Here is a 15,651-nt window from a genome sequence, read left to right as displayed (position 1 = left end):
ATCAAAATCAGGATTTGTCTTGTCCTGATTAGTCTTAATTAAGTCTTCCTTAATTAAGTCTTATTAACCCTTTTAAACACACATCTGTTGTATTGGTTTCTGGACTTGTCTACCTTGGAGGAATGTAACAAGAAGAGGAATAAATCTCAGAGCTATTATTTTTGAGTTGCATATAAGGATTGCTGGGTGAGGTCATAGCAGTTATAAAATAAGTCCCATTGGCATGCTGGCCATCTTATTAAGTTTAAATTTCTCAAGGATTTGAGTATCTAGTGCTCATATATAACACAAATGAGAAATTCGTGTGATGAGTCAGTATTTTAATTAAATCAAATTATGTAATTTGAAAAATATCAGCTTTCAGTCATGTAGGTCCTTCTTTAAATTCAATTGGAATCATAATGATCATAATTGGAATGAAACAAATCATGTTACCAGGTAAAGAGCCAACAATCTGGAAAATGTTGGGGTGCATTTAAGTGTGGCCTCTGCGGGTGCTTTGATGACAGCACCACTGATAGTAAAGGAAAAAAGGGATACTAGTCTTGATCTTGCTCTCTCTCTGACAGATATTCAGGATCCAAATTGTACCCAAACCTTGTCAACAAAGAGCTTGTTACTGACTTGTCAGGCTGCAGGGCTCAGCCATGCTCTGAGATGTGACTTTCCCACTGCTCTGCTCTTGCCACTAGAGTGGCAAACTGTGCTGGATTCTGCCTCTGTCTGTCTCTCTTAGCCTGGTATACTGGGATTCTTTCAGGATCAAGGGAGGGGGGAAGAGTGTTCATCTTTTTTGTCATACTTTTCTCGTTTTGTTCCTGTCAGATCATCTGGCAGTCTTTGACAATAGCTTTTCTTTAGCCTCATGTTGTTGGTTACTGGTCCTGTTCCATTCCGTCCACTTTCTTCTTTCCAGGGAAAACGCTGCTGCACAGCAGGAGAGCACTGCGAGGACTTGAGATCACTCCTGGTTTTAAGAGGCAGTAAAACTTCTCTCCTCAGTACTCTATCAAAGGGGCTCCTCATTGTTTCTGGCAGGAGGGTGTTTCCTCCTGAGCTGAACCCTCCACCTCTGACTTCTCCATTTGTTCCTCCAGTTGAGCAGCCTTTCAGGCCCTTGTCAGCCTGCTTGCTGCTGCACCTTTCCATGGAATTGTGTGTTTTGCGCATGTCACTTCTGCATGCAGTGGGAGATTTTCGTAGAGCACACAGATTCCAGATAGTGTGTCTTCAAACCCCAAATTGTAAGGTTAGATTATAATTCAGTTTAAATCAGGACATTGCTTTATCCCTTTTCTTTCCTAAACTCTCATTTTGGAGCTCAAGAGTTTCTATGCTTGTGGGTTTCAAAAAGTCCTGGGCTAGATCAGGAAACTCAGGCCTTTTCTAAGATCTTTTTAAGAATTCAAATTAACTGATTTGGAAGTGCTTGGTACCTCCTTCCCCCTCTTGCTAATTTTCAGCAATCTGGAACATTGTTCTCGCACGTATTCTTCTTGTGAGTATATAAATTGTTTTGAAGCCCTATGGGATAATTGTCATTGCTGGAAAACTTTTATTGAATAGTGTTTGTCTGCCAGCATCAGAACTTGAGGAGGTTATTTCATCTTGGCTTTCATTTCAGTTCTATTTTAGCAGTTCTTTGTCTTCAACTCCATCATCTTCTCTGTGCACTGAGCTGCTGTGTTCAAAGACATTTTTTGAAATAAAATTCTTCATTTTGTGGTTCTTTTTCAATGATGTTATTTCTCATTTTAGGAGCTTTTGTATTTCTTTAAGGCAAATGAGACATGTTAGTGGTTTTTTGTAATTCTTTTTTGTTCAGTGGATTTCCTGTTATGCAAAAATGTAAAGCTTTTCTCACTGTTCTTCCAAACTTTTGTTTTCCTGTCTTGATAGTTTTGTACATCTGTATCTGCTTTATAACCTGTGGCTACGATGTATTTGCCCATTTAAGATCTGGCTTTGTCTTCATGGATGTCTGACAACTTACTGTAAAACTGCAAGTTAGAACTCCTGCTTGCTTGTTGCAAGACCTTCAAGAAGTGAACAACTCTGCTTTTCTTTAACAGCTTTTCTGAATGGACATAAGGGTACTGAAGATCTACATAAAATTATCAGCATGTTGTGCTTGCATACTATAGTTCCAGTAATAATTTTACTCCTTTGTTACTGTGAAAAGAATCCCAGGGGAAGCTTTAAAGCATAAGACTTGCACTGCCCCTTGTTCTGTCCCTTTGTGTCTTTCTAAAAGGTTCCTCTCCAGCTCTCCTGGAGCCCTTTTAGATACTGAAAGGCTTTGCACACACCTCTGCTTTACATTATTTTTCCTTTCATGGGCCAGTAGGGTGGGGACAGACAGACAGAAAGACATCCACCTTGTGAGACTGGATAAATACTACTCTTTACCACCAGAGAAATCCAGGATTATTAATACCAGTCTGTCCAGACACAGTCTTTAAAAAACATCTGAGACAGATCTAAGTATCTGTATTTTATTGCTAGTGTTTTAGTGGATCAAGTAACCTTCTTAGCACCATTTTTCATTAACCAATTCATTATCTGTAGAGAAATCTCTTTGCATAGCATTTTGTCTGGGAAGGAAAAAAGTGTAGAAAATGTATTAAGGAGAAATTTAGTCTATTAACAGTTCACTGGAAGGCTGATGTGCATCCTAAAGTACCAAGAAAATGCTATGCATGATTTTTATATTTGTTAGGATTAAATTTGCAAAAACCTACCTAAAGATAGGAAATATATGGCAGATGAAGAAATAAGTGAATGTTGTGAACATATAAATACTGTGCCAAAGGAATCCAAAGCTATAACAGATTTGCCTTACATACTTCTGCTTTTAAAAGGATCATACCATGGGTAACGTGCTAACAAAAGCTGTGATTCTGTCAATATTTATAAATGGTAAATTATCTAGTTATAGTCTTTCAAGTTATAAAATGCTTGACAGAATGCAGAGGATTATGGGGGAAAACAACAATGCACGTAGCTGAAGAAAAACTTAGCAACAAAGTGTTTATTTTCTCTACTGATCTGTCAGTTGCACTAATATTAGGTGTGATATATTTAAAAAACTAGGCAGAGAAGCCAGAGGTGAACATCATCTTAAAGTTTGTTGTGTAGGTTGAATCATCAGAGGCTTTGAACAGTGCTGCATTTATGTTGGACTTTTCCTTTTATAACTAGTATTTGTGCTGTTTTTGGGGGTTTTTTAAAATGTTTTATATGGGTTTTTTTTTCCAGTTCTCCTTTCTAACATATTTAAATGCTATGAGTGTTCACAAAAGAAAAATGTTTTTGCCAGAGATAAGAATCAATTAGATTAAGGGCATGATTAGTAAACTGCAGCTTAAAATGTGATTCACTAGTTTAATTCTTGATGATAAAACTTTATCACACACATTGATTCTTCTTAAGTAGCTGTACACAAAAGTCAACATTAATTTTTAAAATAACTCAGGCTTGCAGGTGTTTGTGTTCCATGCCTATTGTCATCTGCAGTTTTTCTGCTTGAAATGGAGAATGGTCTCCTGTAGCATACTAGATCATTGCCATCAATCTTTGCCAGAAATTCTGACTCCTTCATATACTGGTACCACCATTAAGTAGTACAAGTACTTCATTGTGGTGAAAAACAAAAATCTTACTTAAAAAAAACTCAGTGTAAATATTTTGCAATATGAATGTAGAATTTCTTGTCCCTTCTGCTAGACTTCTCAGTTTGATAGTATCCTTTTCTGACATTTCTCCCATTTTTATAGCCCTCTTGTATCGGCTCAGAGTTGAATGCACCTCTGTGCTCCTCTGAATTCAGTGGCCTAAGTCTTTTATCTCCTACTTTCTTCATGCCCACAATACTGATAATGCTGTGTCATACCCCTGGACTTGAAGAGTCATTGTCCTCCAGTTTATAAACAATGATACCTTTTTGGACTCCCCATCCAACCTGTATTGTGTTTAAAAACCTTTCTTCAGAAGTTTTTGCCAAGGTGGTTTAAACCAGCTGGGGCAGGGAGGAGAAGAATGCATTACTCAAGTCTCACCCATTTATTTTGTTTCCTTTTTCTGCTATGATCCACAATAGCTGGGACAGTTTTCTCTTTTCTAGACTGAGACAGACCACAGTAATGCAGACAATCTCAGCAAGTGGTTTGCCTAAAAGACAGAAACTTAAAAATACAGAAAAAAGGTTTGATTGGTTCCTCATCTTGTTATCCTTTAACCTAACATATGATTTAAAATGTCTGAAGTGAGACTGCACTTCAGCCTTGTTACTTTATTTCTGTTAGATTTTGGGGAATAAGGCTGAATGAGAAACATAAATCAAACCTCCCAGAATGTAATGAAACTCCTCTCATATCTGGATTCTAGCTTTATATATGGACTTGGTTCTATTATGATCCTGAATTATACTCTTTGGATCCAAATATCTATAAATCTTGAGGAAGCTTAGAGTATTTTCTGAATTTGGACATATATCTGTCTGGCATGTAGCCTTCTGAATGTAGAAAGGACATATCTGTTGTGTGGTACAGATATTCAGAGCCCTTTGTTCTTTTTATCTTAAAACAAAGAGGTTTCCCAAACAAAGATTTGCTAATTAATTAAATTCTTTCCCTGACACACATAGAACTTCTTTACTTACAATGTTTTTGGAGGATTTAATGAAGACTTACTTGAGTTTCTCTGAAACCTTCTCTCAAGGGATCCTTAGCATTTCAGTTTTCTGTATATTGAAGAATTTGCACTCAACACATTAAAGGAAAACCAGTTTGCCACTGCTTTTCAGCATATTCAGCATAGGGACTCCTCAACTCGCTTGTAAAACCTCAGCAGCTTCTGTTACAACAGGCCAGCCCTAATTCAGTGAATTCGGAGGTCAGTTTGTGTTATGGTACTTTAACTGCACTGACTTCAACAAATTTCGCAACATCATATAGAAGAGTGGAAAACTTTTTTTTTCTCAGCTTTCAGTGTGGCATTTTTATATTTGTCATTGTTTTTATGAACTTCACAAGGACAAATTGTAAAACTTGTTATTAGGCTGACTAATGGGATAAAAAGAAAATTTTAGACTTCTTGTGAAACTGATTATGTTTTTCTCAGCAGATTTTAGGTGACTATTCACATTATGAGCACAATTCTGTCTAAAAATAAGTTTTGTCCACTTTTTTATGGGTTTATTGAGAACAGAAATTTCCACACCATTCTCCCTTTAATGTGACCACAATGGGCAGTCATAATTTGTCCATTTATAAAAAAGAATAAAGTAGCAAATTGGCCACCATAAACTGTTAGTATATCCACTTTTGCTGACATGTTTATTGTAGTTTGCAATATGCGTGATGTTGATTTTCAAAAATGTTCCATTTTCTTTTTTGAGAGTAATTATTATAAATTCATGAATCACAAAAATCAAGACTAATACAACTCAGGAGTTAGAAACTCTACATAGCAGTCATCTATGTCATCCTCAAAAAATGGGAATGTTGAAATTTTTCATAGTTTGAATAAAAGCCTAAAACCTTCTATTCATCGTACAGCTGAAGCTGAGCAGGTCAGATAGTTTTTTATGCATTTATGTAATGAGCAAAAGGCAGCTAATGAACACGTCAGGAATTGTTTAGAGAAAACCTAGAAAGGCACAAATATGTGAATTTCAGTGCCCCGCCTGAAAGCTTATATAGCATAGAATCTCATAAAATAAACATATAACTTTGCCTAAAGTCTGAAAGTATTTTTAATGTTTTGTTTTCATGGTATGTTTCAAAGGAAATTAACTTGACTCCAAAAAACACATCTAGGAATTAAAGATGGCCCCTAATGAACAGACAAAGGAATGAAAAAAGCAGAAGACTTTGCAGCCTTAAAAGTAGAGTTCAAAATATCATCCCTCTTACAAAATATTTCCTGAAAATAGGCTTGTGGAGCACAAAAGTCAATTCTGGAAACGCGAGAACTATGAAAGCAAGTCCAGTAGTCGGCACTTTCAAAAATAAATAAAACCATCAGGCAACAACTGTATGCTAATTGCATTTAAGAAATAAAAGACCACCTACATAGACATAAAATAAATCTCATTAGTGGAGCTAAAGCAGATAGTTGAGATTCAAACTCTGCTAACCAAAACCTTTAGGCTCGCCAGAAGGAGCTTGTGAAGTCACTGCCATTTTCCTTGGGGTGGAGAGAGCCCTGCAAGCCCCTCTGTGCCCCTGTCTCAGCTCTAGAGGCTGGTGTGCGTTTCCTGTCCCAGCTGTGCCCTTGCTTCCAGAGCAGCCGAGCTGATTGTTCCTGCTGGATGAGCACAGCTAAGGAGGGAGAAAGGGCACCCAGAGCAGTTGTGTTCCAGGGGCTGATAGCTGACGGTGGTACTAAGAAATCCCACAAATGCTGACAGTGTTGTTCTGTCCAAAACATTTTATTTATTTAACAATTAAATTTGTTTTATGAAAAATAAGCTTTAGGAAGGCATACCACTGCAATCTTATAATCAAGAAAGTTAAACATTTTATGACTTTTAGGCAGGACAATAAATTTTGAAGGTTTTCAGTAACAATAGCAAGAGGCCTGTAGGTCCAGCTCCTGAAGCAGCTCCCAGAAACCATCCTATTCCCTCTAGAGGAAGTATTGAAAATCATTTGCAGCCAGTGACCCCTCTCTCCCCACTGGCCATCATCGGGTTATAGATCTTCAGAAACAAAAGCTGCCCGGGCCTTCACTCACTCACTCTCTCAAATGGTCTTCTGAAAATAAATGAAAAAAACAAAATATTTTTTTTTAAATTAAGGCTATTCAAAGCTCCTCATCTGTTTTGCTGCTGACATAGTTAGATTGGCTGTGGAAAGATTGCAGAGGAATTTGACTGGATATATTTGTAGGGCCAAGGCCTGACCATAACCAACTTGAAAAAAAGACCAATAGGTATTTTTTTCTTGACCTTTAACCCTTTGTCCCCAAATTTTTTTCATTCACAGATAGTATTTGGCTCTGACTGAGTTTATGATTCAGCTGTGGAGCTTTAACTTAATCTGACAGAAGTTCTGTAAATCCTTGTTAGATGTTTTTGATTCTGATTTTAGCTTCTGGTTTCGGTTAAACTTTTAATTCAGCTATGAAAGTTAGAGCTTTATGTTCCTAAATAAAATTAGGTTCAGCTCTTCATAAAAAACTTCTTATTCTTGGAGCTGCTATAGATGTTTAAAAGTGTTGCTCTGATTTTTAAATTTTTTCCCCTCAAGTACAGGGTCTTGTCTGAATTCTCTTCTAGAGCGAAGTCTGAAAAGGAAGGAGACAGGAAAGAATGTTCCCAGAGAGAAAGTCAGTAGAAAGTGCTTCGGCATTTAATCAGAACAATTTCTTTCTGTTGATAATTGATCAGTAGAACAGAATTTAAAAATCCTGCTCAGTGTCAAAACAGCTCAGCCAACAGAAATAAATACATGTATTTGTCACATGAGGGACAGATAAGAGACCAGAAAATGTAGAACAACGTGAATAAAATGTTCCACCATATGGAATTTAGCAAAAAATAAGGTATTTAATAATATTCCTGAGGAATTGCTGTAAGAGCTTCATACAAACCTGCTTCAATATCCCTTGAAAAATTAATTTGTATTTTAAAAAAAGAACCCCACACATCTGGCTTGATCATTGGCTAATAAAATATATTTTTATTCCCACCCCAAATCACACACAGCTTGGCTGGAAAGAAGACAGCTGCTTGGGCACTAGTTGTGTTTCAGTCTGAAGTACATCTAATCTTTATTGATTTATTTGATTCTCGTGTGCCAAGTGCAGAAAGTTGTGCTTTAGTGGGAAGATAATTTTCTTTCCTTTTAATATTAATGTGTAATTTTGGCCAACAGAAAAAAGGTTTAGAAGACGATGGCCGTTCACAAAATGCATTAGACTTAAAATCCAGTAAGTACAGCCAGTGTTTTTGTATGAATCCTCCTCATTTGTTGCTTCTACAGGAAGCACTGCTATTGGAAATTAATCTCAAGCATTTCAATGATCAGTTAATTCTGAAAGCTCCTTAATGTCTTCTCATCTGAAGCTTAAACATTTTTACTTGCCTACAGTTTGTTGTCTACAGTTTTTCCATTGCTAGGTCTGATACCTATGATGAATTTGGCCTGAGGTCTGAGTGCCTTAAATTACTTGTGAGATTTGGGCACGTTGCTCTATGTGCAAACTCTCGCTATTTGTTATTGTATTGCTTGAACTGTTTGCAGGGAGTATGGGCTGGGTTATGCTGAAATCAGTGACCAATCCTGCAGAGGCTTCAGGAGCTCCAGAGAACATTCACCCACAGGTTTCACTGGTCAAACAATCGTGGGTGACCAGAGGAAAAACACGTGCTCAAGAAGCAGCAGTTGCCAGTGTAGCAGCTCCAGCTCTGTCCTGCTGTCCAAGGCAGGGCAGCACTGCAGTCAGGGGCACAGGGAGGCTGCAGAGGAGCTGGCTGGGCACTGCCTGCCCTCAGCACAGTGACAGCTGTCTCTGTGAACCTGGGGCTGTCACGGGAGGCTGTGGTCTGTCATATCTCAGAGAATCTCAGTTACTTGTGACACAAGTCCAAAAGCACAGGGCACAGTACAAGAGATAAGATCAGAACCAGATTTAATCTCTTGTCTCTATTTTATGAGATATTGAATCTCAGAAGAGCATTTGATGAAAGAACTGGCTGAACTGCAGAGCTGAGAGAGGACAGATGTGTCGGCAGCATTGCTTGGCAGTGCTTCCTCTGCCAGCTCTCTGTGCACTGGGAAAATCTGTCAAACAGGGCTGTATCACAGCTAGCAATTTGCAGTTAGTTTTACATTCCCCACTGTAGTCCTTTCTGTATTGTGAACTAGTCTCTCTTATCAATTCCTAGCCTTCAATCTCAGTTTAATGTGCTGCATGATTCTCAGCACAGGTTCCATGACATTGTCTTACCAGTCCAGTTTTCATGCTACTGGGACTTTTTAGTATAAGTTCTTTTATAGTGGTAGTTTTTTGTTGATGAACCTTACAATGACAAGAATCAGAGAGCACTACTTCAGTCCTGCCCAGAACAGCTATAATTTACAAGGTATCTTTTTTTAGAACAGGATACTCTTGTGAATGTTGAGTATCTTTGACTAGATCTAGTTGGGATTTAGCACACAAATAAGCTTCGTAGTTAGCTGAAAATACAAATCTTTCACTTGACTGAAGCTGTAGTGCAGCAGTTGCTCCAACATATCAAGATGTTATTAAAGAGACACATGGACTCAGAGAGGAATTTCAGAAGGATTATACTGACTAAGTACTCAGCAGTTGCTAAAATAAAAGTTGGCATTCAGATCATATTAACTAGAAACCAATATTCCTGAAAATGTTATGTAAGTCATTACTATATATTAGGTTGCCATATGTCTGTGTGTGTGCTGTGTCCAAGACAGCAAACGTCAAATGCACGGTCGTGGTCCCCTCCCGTCGAGTGAATGGTAAAATTGCTCTCGTGCTATTTCAGAGGATGAGTGTGTTCCTGTGTAAGAGACACAGTCAGCAAGTGCAGTGATGAAGACATACATGTCAGTGGGATTACCCTAATACAGGGTATTAATATGGCACCAGGCAATGATGCTGCACCCGCATGTCTAACAGTGTCTCCATTCCAGATCCTTTTTGGAAATGTTTAGAGCCCATTTACTGCACACTAAGATTAAACTCCTGATTGAATGAATTACAGTCAGGCCTTAAGATAAAATTACACTCCATGGATAATCATAGCTTGTGCTAACCTTTATTGGGTGCAGGGGGTAACATAGTGACAGAGGACGGGGAAACGCCTGAGGCACTTAAAGACTGAGGCAGAGAAGGCATTAATAGTAAGAGCAGTTGTTCTCTGGGTACCAAACCCCCTGAGCTGGAGGAGAGGGACAGGGATCCCTGAATGAAGCACCTGTAATCCAAGGGGAGATTGTCAGTGACTTCACTGACTTCAACACTCACAAGTCTCTGGGGCTGGATGGATCCACCCAAGGGAACTGAGACCTGGTGGAAGTGCTCACTGAGCCACTGTCCATCATTGATCAGCAGTTTCACCAGAGGGGTTTAGATTGGATATTCAGAAAAAGTTCTTCATGGCAAGAACTGTCAAGCACTGGAACAGCCTACCCAGGGCAGTGGTGGAGTCACCATCCCTGGAGGGATTTAAAAGATGTGTTGAATGTGGCGCTTGGGGACAGGGTTTGTGGTGCTTGTCAGTGCTGGCTCTGTGGTTGGATTTTATGGTCTTAGAGATCTTTTCCAACCTAAACAATTCTATGATCTGATTTACCAATCAGCATTACTCTAGCTATAGAAGAGATTTTTAAAAGGTAGTCAGGAAAAGCTACTAAAAATACAGACCTGGAAAGTCTTGCTTAGGCAATATGTTCATGAGCTTCTGCTCTAGACCTAGACATTTTCATCAAAATTTTCTTCCTTTATTGTTAGAGATACTTCTAATATCTTTGCTCCTTGTCATTCTCATGCTCTGATCATTGAGGAGTTTTACCATTGTGTAGAAACATATCTTTAAAGGTTTAAAAAGCAAGCAAAAATACCCCCAAAACATTTTATTTTGTTTGTTTAAAAATAAACATTTACTTCCTATAGTCAGTAAATAAAAATGCCTGAGTGCCCTATTTATGTAAATAGTTTGAATTCTGTAGGTTTTTCCATGGAAGTTAGGTCTAAATTTTACTGGGTAAGAGATTCATCAGAAGTTTAGAACTTTTGGTTTTATTCTTTTGTACTTTTTTTTTCCTTTTATATCTGGTTTCCTTTTCTTTGTTTATGAGAATATAATTTATAAGATTCATTGTCAGAAAAATTTTGAAATGTACTGCTGCCTGCGTGTTGTGGGGAAGATTCTATGACCTCGTGTGTCATGCTCAACTTAAAAAAGAAGAAAAAAACCCATAATATGTTTTTATTCTGCTCATATGCTGATTCCTGTTTCCATTAATCCAGCTGAACTAAAGTTCTATGCAAATATCTTAATGAAAGGACTGGTATTTACTGTATTCTACTCCATTTTTATGACAGGATAATAAATAGGAACTCACTGGAGTAAGCTCAGGATTGTATTTTGTTAGGCAGTTGGTAACAAAGCAATAGCAATATTTTCTTTAAAATATCTGTGGTTATCTTACACATTGTTGAAGATACCTGATTTTTTTACTTTTTGGCATCCTATAATTACAGGATTATTTGAATGCACAGTATATCAACTACATTACAAATGGGTTAATTCTGCCAGTTGTTCAGAACTGTTTTCCCTCTCCCTCACTTCCCCTTCTCACATACATCCTTGTAACTGTCCTCCCTCCACATCGTCTTTTCATCTCCCCCTCCCTTGTGCCCAGAGCCCATCCTTTTCCTCTTGAGTGTTTGATTTGCTTGACCCAAGAACTCTGTTCCACTTTTCCTGGTTTTCAGAAATAAGAGATCTTCTCTACTGATATTGCTGCTATGACATTCTCCTCTGAGGTTCCTGAAGAGATCTGGTAGTTTGCATTGGCTGTCATGCATCTGCTGTGCTCAGATTTGGCAGTCTTCTCACAGAATTAGGAGCTTCTGAGAATTTGGGTTTGGCCTGAATTAGCATGGGTAATGTACAGAAAATCTGAGAGATCTCTAATTTGATGCAGACTTCTGGACATCAGCTTGTGCTTAGCATCACAAAAACGTGCCCAGGGCCAACTCTTGCTGTGTCTTTTATGGCTGCAAGGGCTGTGACACAACCAAATCTTCTCTTTGGTTTTCTTTGGAGAGAGCAGAGAAGTGGAAGTTTGTGCAAGAGAGAGGCCACAGGAGCCTGACTTTCCCGTTGGGAGCAGGGTTGGGACATCTTTGGGGGATCCTGATGTACAGTCCCCTTTCTGCAATCACAACTATTTCTCCTGCTGTGGAGGCAGGTTATGAACTGTGGGTCTGTACTGCCAGAGCAGTTATAGGAGATGGCAGGAGCAGACAGTGGTAGCAAGGTCAGAATTTGTCTGTATTGTCAATAACATTTTCCCTTGGTCCTACCTAGAACTAACTTTTGCTTAGTGCAACTCAGTAAATTCTCTCATTAATTATTCCTTCTATATTTTAATTGTTCTTTAACATGGTCAGCAGATTATATTTAGTCCTTTATAATAGTTTTGCATAAAATGGAAATGTTCTATGATGCAGATGCACAGCTGGGACTCAGGCATGAGAGTTTGGTGTTTGGATAACTCCAAATCCATTTACTTCATTATTTGCTCATTCACTTAAGTTGTCACATCATACAGCTCATGAATAGCATTCATTTTTGTAGAAACTTTCATACCTTCACAAAGATACCTAAGAAATATCACTAGGAGAAAAGTCCTACTGAACATAATGTATTCCTAATCCTTTACTTGGCCTGCAGGTGCTCCTCCAATATTATCATTAATTACAACAGTAATTATCCTGCTTGTGGAGAATAGAAAACTTCGAATGTTTAGCAAGGTCCTTCAAATTTTTTGAATGCTTCAGTTTAATCTTCCTTTTTTATAGAACACTCCAAACAAAACAATGTCCAGGACCAGAAGAGGAAAAGCACTGAACAGCCCTGCAAACACTGCAAGGTACCCTCCCTCCACTGAGGCAGCTCATTGCACACCTCATCTCTCTTTTAATACAGTAAAGAGAAAAGAAGAGAGAGACACTGTAACAAATCATCTTTATTTCAATTTCAGTTTTCCCTGTCAATAGGTTTTAGTAAATCAGTATTTATACTGAAATATATATTTAATATGGGGGAAAAATACTTTTATAATCAAAGAGTATTCATTTAATTGCTTCTTCAGAAATACATTTTGATAGTAGCAACTGCTCATTACAATACAAACCAGAAAAAGCATTCATGTACTGTGGCATGGGAAGTACTGCCAGTTCTACATGCTCTACATAGTTTCTTTAAAATTTTTACGTTCTTTAGGCCTCAACAAAAACCAAAGCTCCTCTTCCAGGTTTGGTAGCAAACAGACTGTTATTCTCCACTGCTAACCTTTGGCCATCCATTTGGTAATAAGCTTTTCTTACATTTTTTAGGAAAGTGTTCAGCTTGTCAGTAGGCACCATTGACACAGTGCAGCCACCCCATCCAGCTCCAGTCAGACGTGACCCAATGGCCCCAAATTGCCTAAAAGAAAATAACAGGGGAAAAAACAATGTAAAATAAACCAAAAAGAGGTACCTTGTTATAAATAAAATTTTATAGGAAACTCAGATGTGTTTTGAGTATTCCCATGTCATCAGGCTTTTCTGATGTTCCCTTGCTTGTGTGTAACACTACAGCCATTTGCAGTTACCCTTTTGGACCAAACAAAAGTGCTGATGCCTTGAACTGCAATATAGTCATTTCTGTCAATTCCAAAAGTCCCCATTTCCTAAAGCTTCAGCATCAGCTGTTTTTAGGATCACAGCACAGCTGAGATGAAGAAAGCAGGAGAAGAAAGGAATTGTGTTAGCAACATTCATAAGACATCAGAAGTGAAAACAAATACATGACAAAAATAACAAAAGAGGGTTCATAAACTAATTGCACAGGATGTAGGCATGCAAGCCATTTTCTAATGTGGCAAAGACAAATAGCTCTATTCTTCCAGGACAGATCTAAACCATGCTGAAGATTCACAGGCTTCTGCAGGATTGCTGACCATGCCAGTCAAGAAGAGGAGAGTACAGAGACTCTCAAAAAGTCATAGAGTCACTGCACTCTGTATAAATAAACTCACATAGACTTCTATTCATGCTGAATGGAAATAGTTGGGTATCACTCTTTAGAGGAACCTCATGAACTTAAGACTGACAGCAGCAGAGGTAAAGTATGAATGTAGTCCCAAAAGAAAAAAATGCTCTTAATGAGGAGTGTGAACAGAAAGAACAATGACAAATAAATGACATGCAAAATATAAACCATTCCCAGCCTTAAGATACTGGCCTGCTAGAAATCCTAAAGCAAATCCCATGCCATTACGCTGCAAGACTCAGATGCCATCTCATTAGAACTTAGAATTGTTTCCAATAGTTTGCTTACCTGTGTTCCTGATCTTTACTTGGAAAAAGTAGGAAAAGACCATATAATAAGTTACTTTGGGGCTTTTCTAACCTAGTGAGAACAGAACCAGTCCGATTTAGAAAACTCATCTGAAATCTTATTCTTGTGGGAGATCTAATCTGATTTGCAAACAAATACTTTTGGTGTGTTTCCAACAGCCATGCACAGAGAGATTCACCAGCCCTAGAGTATGTTAGAGGGAGAGACAACATCATGTGAATAGCACTGGAAAATGACAGCTCATTTGCAGTGGGCTATTGTAATTTTCATGTGTGCATTTTATGTTAAATGAATCTGGTGTAGTGCTGGGTTAGTAGGGGTTTAGGTCATATTTCCAGCAAGTACTTGCATATGTGTTTGATTCTAAACACACATCTCTTCTTGAACAGAAACACTTTCTTCAGTGTGTCTGTGTGGTGCCACCCTTCATATTGACTCGATTTTATGTTCGTTCTGCATTTCCTGTTGGTGTTTTATTTTACTTATTGTTATTCCTGTAAGCCACTCATTCTCTGATGCAATTTTGGTAGTTTCTAGTCCATGGAGCAACCTCCTAAAATGAGCGGGATCCAATCCAGTATCAGTTGCAATCAATAAGGATATTCCCATTGACTTTATAAGGCCCAATCCACTTCTCAGAGTCTGTTAAATCAACTGTCTGTACTCATTTAGTCTGTTACCTCAGACAGAACTTTGTATTTCAGATGGTGTCTGGCTTTTATTTTGGTAGGCAACCGAAATCCCTTCAGAATTGTTCTGAACCCTTTATTGATTTCATAATTCTCTGTGGTCATGCTCATGCCTCATTTTTACTGAGTCATTTTTGAATACTTATTTGAAATAAAGCATAAAGTAGACAGAAAATATGCCTGTTGCAGAGCTGAAGTCACTGTGTTTCAAAATACTGTGGCTTAACAGTGTCAAATGTGGTGATAGCAGCCACCTGGGGCTGCTGAGGAACCTGATGGGCAGTGCTGCACCATCTGAAAACCAGGTACCTGGTACTACATGGATCCAGGAGGGAGCACCTAATTCTGTGTCTGCAGGAGATGTGGCGCCTGGGAGGTTCCTAGATCAAACACAAGGAAGTTCGCTTTGGAACAGGTCTGAAAGCGCCTCATTAAAGTTTTAATCAGTTCAATACTAAGCTGGGCCCCCCTGGTAAAGTGGGATTCCTGGCCAGACACTCCTCTTGTGCACTGGGATCGTTTTGGAGAGGAGTCTGAGCAGACAGTCTTGTGGATGGTGAGCTGACCCATGCAGTGGGAGGCGTGGATTTCATGTGTGGGAAAGGCCCCGTGTGCTGCTGGGCTGTGCTGCAGCATGGGCCAGGGAAGGCAGGGAGGAGGATTGTGTGTCTGGAGTCCAGGGCTGGGGCACTCAGCTCCCAGTCCCAGGTTCTGGCCTTTGCTTCTGGAAATGTTTGTATCGTGTGATACAAATGTTTGTATCTTGTTTCAGTCTTCACTGGACACAAAGAGAATTAGCTTATGGGGGTGTAAACGAGCAAAAATATGAATGGAAATGTAAATAAGTACTGCAGC

At 38.7% G+C, this 15,651-nt stretch overlaps 1 protein-coding gene and 1 long non-coding RNA gene across 3 annotated transcripts in view; one reads left to right on the top strand and one right to left on the bottom strand.

Annotated features, from left to right (window-relative positions):
• The window catches only part of LOC119705273, a 74,903-nt gene that overhangs the window by 15,918 nt on the left and 43,334 nt on the right, over positions 1-15,651 (top strand). The window lies entirely within an intron of this gene.
• Positions 12,716-15,651, bottom strand: part of GALK2 (galactokinase 2) — a 47,119-nt gene continuing 44,183 nt past the window's right edge. For both annotated transcript variants that reach the window (XM_038147483.1, XM_038147484.1), the window contains one exon: positions 12,716-13,189. In XM_038147483.1, the coding sequence (XP_038003411.1) occupies positions 12,982-13,189 (208 nt within the window). In that variant the 3' untranslated portion in view covers positions 12,716-12,981. The remainder of the gene's footprint in view (positions 13,190-15,651) is intronic.

Source organism: Motacilla alba, chromosome 10 (assembly GCF_015832195.1).
Source record: "Motacilla alba alba isolate MOTALB_02 chromosome 10, Motacilla_alba_V1.0_pri, whole genome shotgun sequence".
Taxonomy (NCBI): Eukaryota; Metazoa; Chordata; class Aves; order Passeriformes; family Motacillidae; genus Motacilla; species Motacilla alba.
The sequence above is the reverse complement of the archived record's forward strand: the minus strand, read 5'-3'. Positions and strand labels throughout refer to the sequence as shown.